Source organism: Meles meles, chromosome 8 (genome assembly GCF_922984935.1).
Source record: "Meles meles chromosome 8, mMelMel3.1 paternal haplotype, whole genome shotgun sequence".
Taxonomy (NCBI): Eukaryota; Metazoa; Chordata; class Mammalia; order Carnivora; family Mustelidae; genus Meles; species Meles meles.
Window position 1 is genome coordinate 60,386,125 of NC_060073.1, and position 17,876 is coordinate 60,404,000.

At 41.7% G+C, this 17,876-nt stretch overlaps 1 protein-coding gene and 1 pseudogene across 2 annotated transcripts in view; both read right to left on the bottom strand.

Annotated features, from left to right (window-relative positions):
- Positions 1 to 1,015: 1,015 nt before the first annotated feature.
- Positions 1,016 to 17,876, bottom strand: part of FCHSD2 (FCH and double SH3 domains 2) — a 284,199-nt gene continuing 267,338 nt past the window's right edge. For both annotated transcript variants that reach the window (XM_046015694.1, XM_046015695.1), the window contains 7 exons: positions 13,392 to 13,526; positions 7,753 to 7,836; positions 7,455 to 7,632; positions 6,934 to 7,154; positions 5,842 to 5,971; positions 5,619 to 5,701; positions 1,016 to 3,129 (listed from right to left, as the gene is read on the bottom strand). In XM_046015694.1, the coding sequence (XP_045871650.1) occupies positions 3,046 to 3,129; positions 5,619 to 5,701; positions 5,842 to 5,971; positions 6,934 to 7,154; positions 7,455 to 7,632; positions 7,753 to 7,836; positions 13,392 to 13,526 (915 nt within the window). In that variant the 3' untranslated portion in view covers positions 1,016 to 3,045. The remainder of the gene's footprint in view (positions 3,130 to 5,618; positions 5,702 to 5,841; positions 5,972 to 6,933; positions 7,155 to 7,454; positions 7,633 to 7,752; positions 7,837 to 13,391; positions 13,527 to 17,876) is intronic.
- LOC123948106 lies at positions 13,963 to 14,596 on the bottom strand (annotated as a pseudogene).

The window sequence follows — 17,876 nt, forward strand, 5'->3', positions numbered from 1 at the left end:
TTTAGCTGGGGTGCTGGGGTGGGGCAGTTAGTTTAACTCTGTCCCCCGGTCAAGACTAAGCCTCTGATGCCAACAGCAGTCTCAAATGTGGTATTCAATGTACACCCTCCCATATTTCTGTGGAACATTCCTTCCCTTGACAGCCCTGTGTGACTATGAGGCTGGAAGAGAGCAAGGACCCGAGCAGTGAGGGGAAGGTCACGGGAGGTGGGGGCGGGTGACAGTGAGGAATGTTGGTGGTGACCACCTGGTGCCACAGCCTCCATGCATCCTTCCTGGATCCACAGTATTATCCTCAGGTTTCCACCAGGACATGGCGTCTCGGTTCCCACAGCCATCAAGTGGGAGTCAGGATTTAACTCGACCTTCTGACTCCAAAGTCCATGCTGCCATCTCTCATGCTGCTAGTGGGAGTATCAACAGATACCATTATTTTGGAGGCCAATTTGGCAAAATCTAACAAAATCAAATGCTCATATAGCTTTCTAACTCTCAAATTACATATTTAGGAATTTACCCAATATTTTTACTGGAAGAAATTTATAAAGAATGATGTACGAAGATGTTGTTTTTAACTTCCTAATGGCAAATGGATGGAGACAACCTAAACATCCATCGCTGTGGCAGGCTTAAATACATCCAAACCATGGAATAGAAGAGAGTCTTCAAACAGAATGAGGGAAGACTAATTATATACTCCCATGTATATAGGAAGGCAATGTGTATGTGTCTAAGTTCTATGCACAGAAAGTATCTGGAAGAATACAGATTGCACATACCCACCTCTGGGAAGAAGAGAACCGTGGGGTCCCACCCTCAACAGACTGATCCCTGGCCCTCAAATGTGGCTGTGGGCAGCCAGAGGGACTAGGCCATTAACTGGGAATTTATTTCCTCCTCTCTGTATCTGTTTTATGGTTTAAAAAAGGAAGGCCTAGGAATGTCTTTATAAAAAGCATTATCTGTTTGGAAAGGTCTACTTACCCAAATCTTTTTATACGGAAACTTAGAAAACTTAATTTCTTTTTTTTTATTATTCAACATTTTATACATAATAAATACAAACTTTACAGCCACTGTAAAGAAAGCACATCTGCACAGAGGCACTCCCTCCGAGCCTGGCCCCGTGCACTGTGATGCTGGATTATATGTCCTGGAGGGAGGGGTTCTGTTTAAAAAGGAGGCATATTTTTACAACTTTTGTTTTTTTTTTTAAATAAAATTAGCAGCTCTTCCAAAAAATATTTTAAAATATAACAAAAGATTTCAAATGATTCTCTGAGAATGTGGAAAATCCAGATTCAAGGACAATTTGGCTAGCTAAAGAGAGAAGACAAGACTGGGTAGCGAGAACTGCCTGATTTAAGCACTTGGAGGACTGTTTAAAGTGCTTTGAAGATTTTTAACATGTCAGAGAACTTTAAAATCTTAAAAAAGCCACCCTTTTCATTTCTTTTTTAAACTTAAGAATAAGTTTGATAAACACAAAAAGACCTCAAATAGATCAACAGGTTAAGAAATGCAAAAAACAAAATAAAAACCCCAAATCACAGAGAAGACTCGTCACTGGGTACTGTCACTGAAGTGATCAAATGACTAACTGAAGATTCCTCCAGCTATAACCTGACTTTTGGTCAAAAATCCCATGGGGACATTTGGCAAGCATTTCAAGTTTTTAAAGATTCTTAGGAGGGATGGAGTTTTCAAAGCATAATACAACTTTTAGACTGAATTCTGCAAATTTGATTTCTTAAGAAAAAAAAAAAAAGCAACTGCAAAACCCCCTCATTGCTGGGTTCAGCTCTCCCTATCTTCCACAGGAAGTGGAGGGCCCAGAGAGACCTCCTCGGGGCCGCCTGCCACTTCGAGTTCGCCAGCCTGTGGAGAACGCTCCTCTCGGCTCTCCTGGTGACAGGGAGAACTTGTCAGTCTGCACTTGTGTGCGGTGTGCCATCCTTTAGTCCTTCTGCATGGCAGCTGGTTTCCTCCATAGCCACAGGTTCTTCCTCCCAAGGAAACATCAAGTCAGGGGGAGCTGGGAAGCTGTACTTTCTGTGGGGTTTGGCTGCTGGTCTGGAGCAGCCGCAGGCTGGCGGCTGGGCTTGGGCTTGGGAATAAAACAGCGTGAGGGGCCTCCCCAGTAGAGAAGCTCAACAAGGGAAGTATGTGTCCCCAATTTATCTAGAGGTTCAGACTCTAAAGATATTGATCAGAAGAATATATGCTGCAAAAATTAAGATGAAAAAATACCCAAATACAAAAAGAACATTAAATCAGCTCGTTTCAGATCCGGAAGCTCCATTTCTGCTTCAGCCGCAGCCTCCTTTCTATTAGTCTATGTGATGGATCAGATTTGGCTGTGAGTGCAGCCCCTCCGTATTAGCTCCACTAACACTAAATGAATGGCGTAAATATTAATACAAAGGACACTGTTACTGTTTTAAATCTGTTAGCTGTGGAAGAGATGTGCATTAATGCAACTGGCGATAAACTCAGGGCAGTCCACTTTTTTTCCAATAAGGTTTCACTTTCTCAGTCTGGGGACTAACTGTGGGGAGGAGCCAGCCTCTCCTGAAATCCCTCTTTCTAGTTCCTTATGTAGCCAACATGATCTGATTAAACTCAATCAGACGAGCAAAAGCCACTTGAAGAAAGATGAGGATCTTTGCCACATCCTTGTGGCCACAGTAATATACTGTACGAGTGCCCATGATCAGTTTCTCTGTGACCGTGCCCCGAATGAGGCCTGGTCTCAAGTCTCATATAAAAATGGACCACTGATAGGCCTGAGGGCTGTCCCCCTCTGCTTCTAGGGCCCACCAGGCTTTGTGCTATGGTAGGAGAGATGACATAGAAAATGACAACAAAAAAAGGCACAAAATATTCAAAACGTGGGAGGAGTGCACCAGGCCACCCAGTCCCATGCTCCTCCTTGTTTTTGCTCTGTTCAAGAGTCATCATCATGCAAAGGTGCCTAAAGAACAAGAATGGCCAAACGCCAAGCCTGGCCTTGATTGTAGCAGTAACGGCTGGGTAAACCCATCATCACACCAGTGTGATTTCTACATCCTCAATCTTCTCTGCCGGCCTTCGGTGGTTCTGTGTAGGTGGAGGGGGAGCTGCCCGCACCTGAGCAGGAAAAAAATACATGGATCATCAGTCAGCTTCCTGATTCGGTGCCTGAAGTATCCACATCCCAACAGGTCAGTTTATCCACAGTCACGGCCACCCCAGGGGTCTCAAATGCTCTGAACATGAAAGCATGTGCTTCCAAAGTAATTCTCACTATTTTTCACACCAAGGAGTTAATGTTCTGTTGAAATGTGGAACCCACAAATTAGGTTCTTGCCTCGGCTGAAAGCTTCATGGGCCTAAGAGTCACCATAGCCCTAAAAGCCTCATCCAAAGCAAAGGCCTGGAAGTGTAACCCAGAGAGAGCAATGCTTGGAGAACTGAACATCTTTCAGCCTGTCTTGGAAGGAGAGCTGCACGAGATAAGACTAGAGAGCTGGCCTGTGGTGAAGTCATGAGGCCTCATAAAGCCATGTTAAGAAATTTGAGCTTTACTCTGTGGGCAAAAAGGAAGCTTTGGTGGATTTTAAACAGCAGTAGCAAAGGTGTGAAAGGATGACTGGGATAATAGTTTGGAGAAGAGTGGGGTGGTGGGCAAGAGTATAGGTAAGAAGCCAATTTAGGAGGCTCTTGTAGTCAAGTGAGAGTTGATGTTAGCCTGACCTAGCCATTAGTGGGGGTGGGGGGAGAGAAAAAGAGACTTGACAGTTGTCTCCAAGGTAAATGTGGCAGGATTTGGTGATGACTATTTGTGGGAGGCAGGGCCAGGGAGCTATCGGGAGTGATGCCAGAGCAGTGGTAGAAAGGAGGTTCTACTCACTAAGACAGGCAATATGAGAGAAGGAGCATGTCTGGGAGGGAGGACAACTAATCCACTGTTGCTGAGTTTGGGCCTCTGGCATGTATACACTGAGATGTCCACAAGGCTGAAGCTCAGGGAAGAGACTGGATTGACAGTTACAAGTCTGGAAGTTGTCAGTAAATGAATGGTTATCAAAGCTGTGGGAATAGATGAGTTGGCACAGGGAGAGCGAGTTTAATGACTTCAGGACAAGCAGCCCATGGAAGAACCCCAAGAAGCATCAGCAGAGATGTGCTGAAGCAGAGAAACATATACAGGTCAGTGAAAAAGAAAGGGCCAGAGAGCAGAAAGCAAATGAGGAAAGGGCTGTGGAACGAACTGGCCCACTTCTCCCCATTCCCACCCATACCCAGCAGTCTATACTGCCATCTCCTCTTGCTTGGACCACTGCTCCAGCCTCCTAATGGCTCCACATGTCTGTTCTGCCACCTTCCATTCACTCTCACTTAGCGGCCATAGCAATGTTTCAGAAATGCAAAGCCAGTCACATCACTGTCCTGCTTACAACTTTGCAATGGCTTCCTGTTACACTTAGGATAAAGAGCCAAAGTCTTTAACAAGGCTCTCAATACATGTCTGAATGAACGAAGCCAAAGGAAGTGAGTGGTTCAAGGAATGGTGTCAAATGCTGATAAGCAGTTCAAGGAAAAGAAATGCACTGGGTGCGTGTGGGAAAGTTATGACCTTGGAGCCATTTCACAGGGAGGTGGGGGGAAGGAGTCGATGGCACAGAGTGAAGGGTGAGTAGAGGTGATTATTTGTAAGAGTAGATTCTCCTTGAGAATCGGAGCTCTTAAACATCAAAAAGTAGTGTATCTACTAGTATGTAGTATATCTCATTTCATCTCTGTTCCTCAAAAGAGGCCAGATATAAGCCTGGAAAATAGGTTCTCAATAAATGCTCGCTAAGAAAAAGTGCTCTTGTTTCACAGTTAGACCACTCTGACGCTCACAGAGCTAGAGTAGTTAAATACACTTCGGTGGCGACCTCACCAGGGCTCAGTGAGAAAAGTGCCAGCGTAGACTAGACCTTCCAAGATGTGCTGATTTTTGTAGCCTTCATTTTTTTTTTTTTTTAAAGATTTATTTATTGAGGATGCCTGGGTGACTCAGCTGGTTAAGTGGATGCCTTTGGCTCAGGTCATGATCCCAGTGTTCTGGGATCGAGTCCCACGTCATGCTCCTTGCTTGGCAGGGAGCCTGCTTCTCTCTCTGCCTCTGCTGCCACTCTGCCTGCCTGTGCTCTCTCTCTCTTTCTCTCTCTGATAAATAAATAAATAAATAAATAAATAAAGACAGACAGACAGACAATCTTAAAAAAAAAAAAGATTTATTTATTGGAGAGAGAGAGAAAAAAAGAGCACTCGCATTCACAAGTGGGGGGAGGAACAGAATCCTCAAGCAGACTCCCTACTAAGCGAGAAGTCCAAGGACACGGGGCTCAATCCCTTGACCCATGAGATCAAGACCTGAGCCAAAGTGAAAAGGTCTAAGCTTAACCGACCGAGCCCCCCCAGGCACCCCTAGAGCCTTCATTTTTAAGAGCTGCTTTTACTGTCCCCAACCCACCTGACCCTTGCATGGGGGAATGAGTGTAGCACAGGGGCCACAGGGAGACATTAGTTTTTAACTTTCAACTTAGAAAAACTGTGCATTCTGTAACCCTGCCAGATAAGAGACTTACAGGTCGCAGTTTGCCATATGAGGTCTCAGGAGTATGCCTTGATGCCTGTGAAAATCCTGGTGATTCGGCAAGGAAGCTGTTTTCTAAGGGAAGGAACCAAGCAGCTCATTTTATTTGTGTTGTTGAGCAGTAAGAATGCTAATGCAGATCTGTCTGCTCTTCAGGTGAACATGTGGATTTCTGAATGAAAATGAATTTAGATCCATGCCAGGAGAACCCTTACCATTTGCTGAGGGAGAGCGTGGGAAGTACTGGGAGCTCCTCTTATCTGGGCTGGGGTAAGGGCTGCTGGGAGGCTGGTCGTACAGCGGCAGTGGAGGCAGGGTGCCCGGCGGCTTGGGGGAAGGAGAGATCTGCCACAAAGGAAAGAGAAACTACGAAGTGCTCACACCTCAGGAAGGAGAGGCCAGCTGGCTTCTCTAACTCAAACATACTACTTTTCTCTGCAGCACAGATAGAACTATATACAATTTTTTCAGCCTCATTAGAAGCACGTGAACTTAGGATAACAACCCCAAACCTGATTTTGTGATGCATTTAACTTTTTCTCAGAGATCTCATTACCCTACTGATTACAGTTTATCATAAACAGTCATCAGGTCAAACCATTCTCTAGAGTTCTACTGAAAATCTACTAACTTGGTCAATTCAATAAATCAAGTGAAGAACAAAGAAAGGGGACAAGTTCTATTTTTTTGTGAAAATAAAATAACTGGCTGTCTCTGACTTCCTCAGGTTTTGTAAACGTCAGACTAAGTGGTCACAATGTCACACAAACAAGGTGGAGAGACATGTTCCTTCTGGTCCTGGATCTGCCAGGCCTGCAGTGACCCACCCGATTGAGGGGTTTCTTGTGAAGTCAAGTTTTGCTATGATGAGCTGAGCCCAGAGCCACATGAGTATAAGGGGGCTCCGGCAGGCTCACTAGTCCTCTAAAAAGGACTGGCAGGCAGGCTCTGACAGCGATGGAAAGAGCAGTATTTTCACTCCCTAAACTACAGAGACAATACATCCCTCTCTGGTTTCTGTCTTTCTACCAAACCATTCTTTTGTATGTCACATATAATTTATCCTTTCGGTTAATTGATTCAGAGCACAAAAAGTGGACAAATGGAGGTGTAATACGGCCATTACCCAGGAACCGGGTTGGTGAGTCTCTGCTTTTCCAAACTCAGTTTTGCAGAAACCTGGCAGCAGAGGGCTGGAGTGGGAAGGCGGGGCTGAGACTGTAGCCCCAGGCTGCATGGGTCAACCACCGCTTGGGGGCAATTTTCTTTAAACACCTTTAAATTCAGTTTTCTCTCCTCTCACATACCTGAATCTCTCTCATCCGTGGAGTGTCACCATTTTCTGAGGCTGAAAGTTCTTCCACTAGCACTGATGGGAAAACTCCAATCCGCCCACTGAATTCCCCTTCCCAGAAGCCATCGTCATCCTGGTTTTCTTTGTTCAAGATTCGGATGATTGCTCCCTCAGGAAAGGATAATTCATCATCTGTCTGGCCCTCATAGTCATAAAGTGCTTTCACGAAACAGACTAGGTAGCAAGAGGGAGAAAAATGCATAAGGACGTGGACAGCCAGGTTCCTTCTGCAACCACCCCTATGCTCACATGACAACTAAAAGACCATCATACAGGGTGACAGTACAGCGGTCATTTTTTGACTCACTGAAGATCAACTTCAGGGTTCTACTGTAGAGGATAAATGTGACCAAATAACAGAAAATATAGAACAGGAATAAAGTTTTGCTTTTTAACCCACTGAAGGCTGACTCCAGGGCAATACTGCTTAGGCCAAATGTGACCAAATAAAGAGTGCCTTGTTTCAGTCTTTACCACTGGCATCTCCGTTGAGGCTGCCTGAAACGAGCTCGGCCTCCGTGGAATTGCTGGATGTGTGTGACCGACTGTCCAAAGCAGCCAAGGACTGCAGCATGCTCAGTAGACTGTTCGAGGTGGGAAACTGTAGGTACTTTTCTGGCACATAACCCACTTGGCCAACTTTATTTCGAGCCTGAGTAAAAGACATGTGACAAAATAGGTTTGCACACACAATCTGGACAGGGCGAAACAGGAACCAAAACAAACTCCTAAAAATGTCATGAGAAGGGGCGATATGAGCAAAGGAATATACCTTTACCCAGTCTTCCATATCTCCATCTTCAATCACTTCTAACACCTCATGTTCCTCAATGGTCAACTCATCTGGTTGAGAAGCCTGCAATGTAGGATGGTCATGGACAAAATTAAAAAGGTTAGATAAAGAGCAGATGTGTGCTGGTCACAACAAAAACTGGGGATCAAAATACTGAAATGATTTTGGAAAACATACTGAACATAAAAATTTAAGGGTTGTAAAACTATCGCAATGAGGTGAAGTTTTGCTTTAAAAAACTAAACAAAATAAAGCCACAACAAAAACTGGAGAAACGGAATCCTCAAGAGGGCATCAGGTGCCGTGAACACAGCACTCTGCTGGAAGCAGGGGACCAGGGCTCCGGCTCCAGCTTACGTATCTAGTGGTTAGGTTATTCAACTTCTTGATGCCTCCATTTCTTCAAAATGACAATCCTGCCATTCTGGGGAGGATGGGAGGGTCAGTGTGGGATGAATAAGCTGAGAACCATGAGTATCTGGGAAGCACAGGCAGGGCAGCAAGCATGGCATCAGAAGCGCGCAGAGCGCTGCATGGAGGTGCGGACTGTGAAAATGCAAACAGCTATGTACATGGACCGGATGACAGCTTGAGCAGTGCCAAGAACTGATCTGGAATCACTGTCTGATAAACAATGGCCAAGAGAAGAAAGCTGGGAAGGAAATGACTGAGACTGGTCACAATTTGGATTTCTTATGCTCTAGCTTAAATGTGGAGACTGGGCTGGTCCACTGAGACGCTTCTGTACAAGCTGCTAATTGGGATAGTTTTATTATCTCTGACCGCAGCAACCCACCAGCACCGGCCACCCCAATACTGTTCCTGAGACTGCAGAATCAGAGCAGACACTCAGGGGCTCTGCAGAGGGGCTGGAGAGAAACTGTGTGGCTGTGCTTCCTAAAGAGACTTGCTGTCACGTGTAACAGGGAGAGGCCTGCTGGCATCTCCTGGCTCTCTGGTGAACAGGCTTAAAAGTATTCCCCAAGTCCCAAGATTAGTTACAACTATATAGCCAAACTATAAGACCACATAGTTTTTCAAATATCACAATCTCCAAGTGTATATTATCTCCAAGTTACACAAGCAAAAATAAGGCAAGATAATGGGTCACTTTATTAAGACTCATTTCCCATTTCACGTGCATTATAATATTTCATCAAACCCAGATTCTGGATGTTGCCACAGCTTCTTGAGATGTTTAAATAGTATTGAAAATGGCTGACCAGTCACAGAAATCCTCCAGGACCAGAATTTTAAGTAATTTACCTGATTTCGAAACTGAGGGGAAAAAAAGCTCATTGATTCATGACCGCTTTTCCAACGGAATTTCTTTGCTAAGCTGAAACTGCACTATGCTTTGACGACACCAGCAAAAGGCAACAGCATAACAGACATTTTCCCTAATTCCATGGCAAGACAGAAAAAAGTTATCGATACAATGGGACTTCTGTGTGTGTGTATCCTTCAAAGCAGGAAGGATAAGAATACCTTTAAATATACTGTTGCCCTTGTAAAAACATCATGGAGGGCCATGCAAGTTGTTCAGTGCTATTATATAATATCAGTGCAAGCTAGGTTGATCACATCACCCCAAACAGTGACTAAGTCTTCCACTTGACAAGGTCAAGTCCTCTGCAAGGATCTCAAGATTCTACAGAACTTGGTCACCGCAGGTTCTCAATGCTTTGGACCCACACACTAGTCCCTGTTCTCTGGAACACATGTTGTTCCTTGCCTTTATGCTTTTCCAAGGCTGTTTCTTCTTTCCAGCAGGCCCCACTCCCTCTTTCCCATCTGGTGAAGAGATTTAGATGATTGCAGATTCAAGTCCAGCTTCAGTCTGTTTCCAAGGGCAAGTGACCTTGAGACTTCTCTGAGCCTCAGTTTTCTTTTTTATTCCTATTAGAATGTAAGCTCCGTGAAGGCAGAGATTTTCATCTGTATTCATCCGTGCCATATCCCCAAGCATAGAAAAGAGCACTGGATGTTACATGGAAGGTGCTCAAATAATATTTGTTGAATTAATGTGTTGGTTGATAGTACCTTCCATATTGTGTCATTGAAGAGTTTAGAATAACATACATACGATACCAGGCACACAATACCTCACAGATGGTAGCTATTACTATTACTTATGATTTGAGACCCAGCTATTATGCTTTTCCAGACCATCCACAATGAGTTGGTGGCTTCTTCCTCCTTTTGTTGTGTACCTTTATAACTACCATGAACTACCATGGCACTCTGCTTAGTTGTTTGCCCTTGTAGGGTTACTGCAGGGAATGTAACTTTTCTCATGTATCCCAACTAAAGAGAGCAAGTGGTCAGGAAATGCTTATTAAAGAAACACATGCTCTCACACTGCCTCCTGAAGTCCTAATACCTGTGACAACCACAACTCTAGAAGCAGCCCCATGCTCCATTCCCACCACTCTCTCTCTAAATCTCCCATAGTCTTTTAAAACAATGTACTTTTTCCTGATTAAAATAATACATCTTCCTTGTAGAAAAGCTAGAAATATGTATAATTGAAATCTTAAGGTACATGTAATCTGGCATCTTACTCTTCTGGCACAACATATCATTTCTTTTTGCATTAAAAAACCTCTTATTAATGTAATTTTTAATTGTCTTCATAATATTTCATGCATATTACTATATTATATGAATGGTTAATTTATTTAGCTATTCCTTTATTAGATAGCCAACTCTGAGCTATTATAAAAATGGTTCTATGATGAAGGAACATTTTGTATCCAAAACCTGTTTTCTATATTGTGGATCATTTCCTTAAGATATGTGCTAGTAGGGCCAAAGGTTACGAGCATTTTTAAGGCTTCTGAATCTAATCCTTAAATAAAACTTTTCTTTCTTTGCACCAGATTAATCCAGGCCTCCTTTCCAGGTCTGGATTATAGGAAGCACCACTAGACTTATAGTTCATTTCTCTCTAATCTGTCCTGTATAGTATCTAATACCATGACCCGGGTTACCTTCTTAAAAGCCAATCTGATTTTAGGACATCCAAAGGTTCCTACCAGTCAGGATAAAAACCATACTTCAGTCTGGTCTATAAGGCCCTTTACTATCTGACAGTAAACATCTTTATTTCCAGCTGATGCCCCCCCATTACTGAATGCAACATTTCCTGAGCACCCCGGACTCTCATCAAACTGGGTCCCTGTATCTGCTGTTCTTTTTGCTTAGAAAGGCTCTTTCCCTTCTCACTTTATTTAGTAAGATCTTATTCATGGCCTAATTTAAGTGCCATCTCATCTATGAAATTTCTCCTATAACAGGAAAAATTTGCAACTTTAACCTGTACTATAAATATTTTAATACATACTCTATTTTTCAGCTTAATGTTTACTACCTCCAGACTATCCATTCTGGGGGGGGCAGCAATTGTGTCACAATAATTCTTGCATCCCTGAAACTTGGGGCACTAAATGTTTGTTCACTGATTAACTAGTTAAATAGATTTTTATAGTCTGCTTTATGATAGGGACGTGCCTGGCATATGTCGATAGAGGGAATATTGGATGGATGTGAGCTATTTATAGTCACTCAGACTCTTGGGTTCCTCTCCATTTAAGGACCTTAAATTTTAATTCTGGAACTTCAAAGTAAATATAATGTTAGGAGGTGAGCTGGGAAAACATACCCAACCCTAGTATTATCGTACTCTATAACACCTTTCCAACGATCTCAGAAGATGCCTTGTAATTTTCAAAAGGTTATCAAAATGGTTTACTTCGGGAAAAAAAACCCAACCCTTTTAGAAAAGAGGTAAGTGTTCGTGATTTAAGTATATAATGAAAGGATGTCAAACTAAAAGGTCTGATGTTGAAGAGTATATACTGCCAAGTTTTGGCCTTTCAGGGACAGTGGGCAGTGGGAGTGAGACTGTCTCCCATGAATGACTGTTGAAGATTCTCTCCAGACGCTTCCTCTACTGTTGTTCCTTAAGCACTGGGTGTCCATCAGCATGGGAGCTAGAGGATAATTCATTTGTTTATGTCTTCCTTGCATCATTCATTTATTCATCCCACAATTATTTACTGAGGACCTGCTGTGTGCTAGGTACCATCCTGCTTGCTGAAGATACACGACAGGGTACAGATACAGACAAAGTTTCTGATTTTATAGCCCTTTAGTGGGGAGTCAGAACAAAGAAATATGAAAACAAGTAAGATTAAATTTGGCTGGTGATAATGCTATATAGTAAATCAAAGAGAGAAAAGGGCAATGGGAAGAGAGTAGTAAGTGAGAAGTTGGCTTTATTTAGGTTCTCAGGGGAGACCTGAGGAGGCACTATTTGAGCTAAGCCTCAATGAAGAACAGTATGCAGCCAACCAAAACGTGGGGAAAGATGGTTCTAGGTAGAGGGAGCAGCAAGTGCAGAGTTGTCAAGTTAGGAAGGAACACGGTGCCACAGTGGCTAATGTGTGGTGAGTGGTCTGGTTAGGGGAATGGTCTGGCATGAAGCTGGGAGACTGTCAGGGCTCAGATCAATCTGAACATTATAGACTCTAGGAAGAGTTTGTTTTTCTATTGTGACAGAAAGCTTACAAAAGGTTTTTAGGCAAGGGAATAAAATAATCTCCTTTATGTGTTAAAGATAATTCTGGTTGCAAAGTGGACAATGGACTGTTGGGAGGGAGGTAAGTATGTAGAAGGGATGCTAATTATGTTTTTTGTTTTTTTTTGTTTGTTTGTTTGTTTTTTTACAGTAACTGAAGTAATGGCCTAAACCAAGATGGTGAAAAGTTAATGGATTCAGTATATGTTTTGGAGGTAGAGTCAACAAGGCTGGCTGATGGACTGGATGAGGGGAGGGAAACTCAATTTACTTTTTATGAGTAAAAAAGTTTATGTGAAAGTAGAACAGGGGTGAGAGAGGTGAAGAACTATTACACCACCTGAGGGTTGCTGGGGGGTGGGTGGGGAGGGAAGGGTGGTTGGGTGACAGATATATGGTGAGTGCTGTGAATTATGTAAGACTGATGATTCACAGACCTGTACATTATATGAACATTAAATAATACATTATATATTAAAAAAAAGAACTATTACACCAAATCAAGTCTTGAAATTCTGGCATCTATTTATCTAGGTCCCTGCTTACCATGGAAACAAGAGGTGGTTAGTAAAGTTTAACAAAACTGTTCTGTAAATCAATTTTCTTTTAGTATCAATTTGGAGAGTCATCCTAATGGAGGGTTTTGTGCCAAAGCACAAAACTGATAATAAGGGTAAGATTGCCTTACTGAAAATTTACTAGATGTCAGGCACAGTACTAAGTACTTTGTTGTATAAGTGTTATCTCACTTAATCTTCGAACTAGCCCTATCATCCCCATAATATAGGTAAGAAAACCGAGACTCACAGAGACCAAGGGACTAGTATGGTCATATAGCTTATAAGTGGCAGAGACAGGATTTTAATCCTGGCAGGCTGATGTCAGAGCCTAGACTGTTCACCATTATGTTATATTATCTGTAATGTTAACACCATATTTATAGTAAGTACAGTACAAGAGGCTGGGCAGACATAGTCACGTGTGTCTTCAGAGTTGCTGCAATTTAATATGAGCAGTAAGTTAGAGAAGTACACACCTTGTAGGAATAAACAACTTTGCAGGTGAGTGGATAATTTCTTAAGGTGCCAGAAGGGCTGGAACTGCTGTCATCAAAAACATCCATATTGTCTTCAAACTCTTCTCCTTCCTCTCTTTCAGGATCTGCATTAAGCTAGAGAAAATTAGAAGTCAATGGCTAGCTTCCTTAAATGGTCAAAAGCAGGAAAAAACACTTAAAACCTGATTATTTCAAAATATAATTTACTTATTCAACTATACACAGAAAAAAGTATCTATTCTCACTTGCATTTCTCCTGTTATGAAAAGACAAGATTTTTTTTTTTTTTTCAAGATTTTGAGAGAGAGCGAGCGAGCATCCACGCACACATGTGACAGCAGGGTGGGGGTACTGGCAGAGGGAGAGAGAGAATCTTAAGCAGGTTCCACACCCATCATGGAGTCCAACACAGGGCTTGATCTCACAACCCTGAGATCATGACCTGAGCTGAAACCAAGAGTTGAAAGCTTAACTGGCTGAGTCACTCAGGCGCCCCTAAGATTTTCTTTCATTTCTTTTTCCACTGAAGCACTTTATTTGCATGAATATATTACATCCCTAGAAAGAGGGATGAAAATCCCAGGATTTTCCCTCCTGTGTTTCTGTCTTGCTTCTTCATGGTTCATGATGGCAGTTGAGGTTGTCAGTACAATGAAACCAAACTGGCAGTTTGGGAACAGGCTCTTTGGCCATTTTTCTAGATCTTTCAGTTGTACATCAAATCTGGGGCTGATCACTCCACACTTGTTTAACCGCCCATGAGGTTCACAACAATTTTTCCAGCTCTGTGATTATCAGTGATTTCAAATTCGCTAATGTAACCAGGCTTCACCATCACAGTGAGAAACTGGATGATGACTTTGGAATGTGGCCTACTAAGAACCTGACATTTTGCCTCTTTTCAGCATTGTTATTGCTCTTGAGAGCATGTGCCAGGACATTCCTGTGCACAATTATGGCAGCATGGAAAGTTGCCGGAAAGCAGATTTTATTTTCGACTATTCTCTACATGCAATGTGGGGCTCAAACTCACAACCCCAATATAAAGAGTTGCATAAAAAACAAAGAGTAAAATGTCTTTCAAATATATAAGAAATGTTTATCAGTGTCCTTTTTCTTTTCACTGTTAAATACTAATAAAGGCCTCTTACCATGTTAAACTGATCATATAAGGAAATGTTCATGCTACCAAGGATTTGGAGAAACAGGCTCTCCTCTACTGTTGGTAGAAATGTAAACTGATATGTCCTTAAAAAAAATCAGACTACTGAAATTAAAAACTACTATACCACCCGATCTAGCAACTTCACTTTTGTGAATCTCTTATGGAGAAGTAAAAGCAACAGGAGGTAAGACTGTAGATCTTATTCAACTTACAATGGGGTTATGGCCAAATAAACGCATCATAAGTCGAAAAATATCCCGAGTTGAAAATGCATTCAATACACTTAACCTACTAAACATCATAGCTTAGCCTAGCCTACCTTAAATGTGCTCAGAACACTTACATTAGCCTACAGTTGGGCAAAACCACCTAATATAAAGACTATTTTGTAAAAATAAAGTGTTGAACATCTCATGTAATTTACAGATGGTCCCCAACTTACAATGGTCTGACTTATTTTGTGATTTTGTGAATTTTGTGATAGTGTGAAAGCAATACACATTCAGTAGAAAACAAAATTGAAATTTTGATCTCTTTCCAGGCTAGCGATATGTGGTACAATATTTTCTTGTGATGCTGGGAAACATGGCCATATTTCCAGCCACACGGCCATGAGGGTAAACAAGGGACCCTTGCAATCGTTCTGTACCCATATGATGATTCCATTGTTCATGTCCAGCACAGTATTCAATAATTGTTTGTAAAAATGTATTTACCTAGAGTACTATTTATGATATTAAAGTACAAAGAGTATTTATGTGAACATCAATATCTGACAGGGGGAGGCAGAATAGAAAAACAAAGACTGGAGAATAGAGATGGATGACTTGTTTTTTATGTAACTCTATATTATCCGAACTATTAGAATAAGCATGTCTTACTTTTTAAACTAAAAATCCAACAGGAAACAAAACAGGCGAAGTTCCTTGTCTGTAGGTACACGTAAGCATTTACTTAGCTACTTTTCCCCATGTTCAAACATGCAAAGGCATGCATGTTTACAACATTAAAGATATAACGACTGGATAGATGGAATTACGCTTCACAATAGAATAACTGAAATATCAAATCCCTACAATAAGCTGAACACTGTGCGAGGCTCGTAGACATGAAACAAAGGACACACTTTGCGTGAGCTCATACTCGAGAGTGGAGAAACCACCACCACCAAATGCTAAGTGTGCAGGGGGCCCTTTGGAGAAGGTCAGGGAAGACTTGCTGGCTTTCAGCAAGTTGCAAGGTAGAGGCTGCCTATATTGTCCAATTACACTTTCTAACAAATTAAAGTGATTTCTCTTGAGTAATTATTAACGTTTAAAACTGACTCTATTCTTAACTGCTAGTTCCCTAATACAATTCTATAGAGCCTTCTAAAAGAATAAATGGCACCTATTTCCTGTCAAATGTATTGCCTACATTTCAGAGCCCTTGTAATATTCTTATTTACAACTATTTCTGGAAATTCTTCACAGCTGAGTGAGATAATCATGTGCATCTCATCTTATAAATAACTCATCTAGGGCGCCTGGACCGCTCAAGTGGGTTAAAGCCTCTGCCTTCGGCTCAGGTCATGATCCCAGGGTCCTGGGATGGAGCCCTGCATCGGGCTCTCTGCTCAGTGGGGGGGCTTGCTTCCCCTCTCTCTTTGCCTGCCTCTGCCTACTTGTGATCTGTCTGTCAAATAAATAAATAAAATCATAAATCACTCATCTATGTTCAGTCAGGTCAATGACGAAGACTAAAATCTTGACCTTTCAAATCATTTCAGGCTATGATACCATCATTTTCCAAAAGGGCATTGTGTCATATAAAAGAGAAGGATCGGGCACCTGGATGACTCGGTTGGGCGACTGCCTTTGGCTCAGGTCATGATCCCGGAGTGCTGGGATTGAGTCCCGCATCAGGCTCCCAGCTCCTCGGGGAGTCTGCTTCTCCCTCTGACCTTCTCTTCTCTCATGCTCTCTCTCACTGTCTCTCTCTCAAATAAATAAATAAAATCTTTAAATAAAAAAGATGAGGATCACATGCTAGAAACTGCCATAAAATATAAACATATTTACATATACTTAGAAAACACTGCTTTCGTACTCTAGTAAAGGTTACAGACATTTAAAAAAATAACAAAAACAAAAACCCGTAACTGGGCACTGCAACAAAACAACACAAAACACCCATACATCTATAAAAACTAAAATTAAAGCCAATGTGGGTAGAACATGTTTCCAAAAATATATAAGGAATGTTAATATGCACTGTGCTGTGGCACTGGGAATCAATCCAAAACATTTTCTCTTGGCAACACTGATACTAAACATTCCTTTCTTTCCCCTTTCTTCTGAGTTCATTGTTTGAGTCTCATGGAAGGGAATGAAAAGTTGCAGTGACAGCAACAGGGGTCAGGGTCATGTGCTTTTTCATCACTCCAGCAGCTTTCCACAGTATGTCACTGATGAATAACTTCTGCTTTCTCCCTCTTTCACCCTCTGTAACTTCACTGTTACAATGTTTTCTTGACCCAGCATTTCTAAAATCACATTCTTCCTCTGTTTCTTAACAATAGTTCTCTTAGCCCTTTTCCTTCCTGTCACCTGACAGAACTTCAATTTAAACTATTCTTTCTAGTTGTACTAATGTTTTTCCTTTCTTAGATGTTGTAAAATGCTTACTCTCTTTGCAAGTGCAGATAAGAAAAAGCTTTCTGAGTTGGTATTAGTAGCCCTCTGTTTGGACTCAGCAAAATAACCTCTGAAGGGTTTCATCAACTTTATGGAACTATAATAAACTAGAAAGCAATACTGGGTCCTTGGCTCTGACAGACTTGAGTCTGAATGCTGACTATACCTATACCATCTACTGTTGTGTGACCTCAGGCAAATTATTTAACTTTTCAACTTCAATTACCTTATCTCATAATGAAGAAAAGTACTCCTTCAAAGGGTTATCATAAAGATTAAATGAAGTAACATATTTAAACCCATAACACATGCTGGATTTATAGAATGTACTTAATAAATCATTATTCTTTTTTTTATGAGGAAAGAAGAAATTACATAAAGAATCTGGTGATATTCAATATAGAGGAAGGCAGCTCCTTATAACTGACTAGAAGAACCTCTGAATTTCATTTGGACAGAGAAGTGATCACATTGAACATCATTCCAAATACACAACAAGGAGGCTGTAAAGGGTGATGTTGAAAATATCAGCAACATAGATTTCTGCTTCCAGATAAGATGGAGTATCAAGGATCAGATGTAAACTCCCTTCAGAAACAACTAAAGAACTGCTCAAAATATATG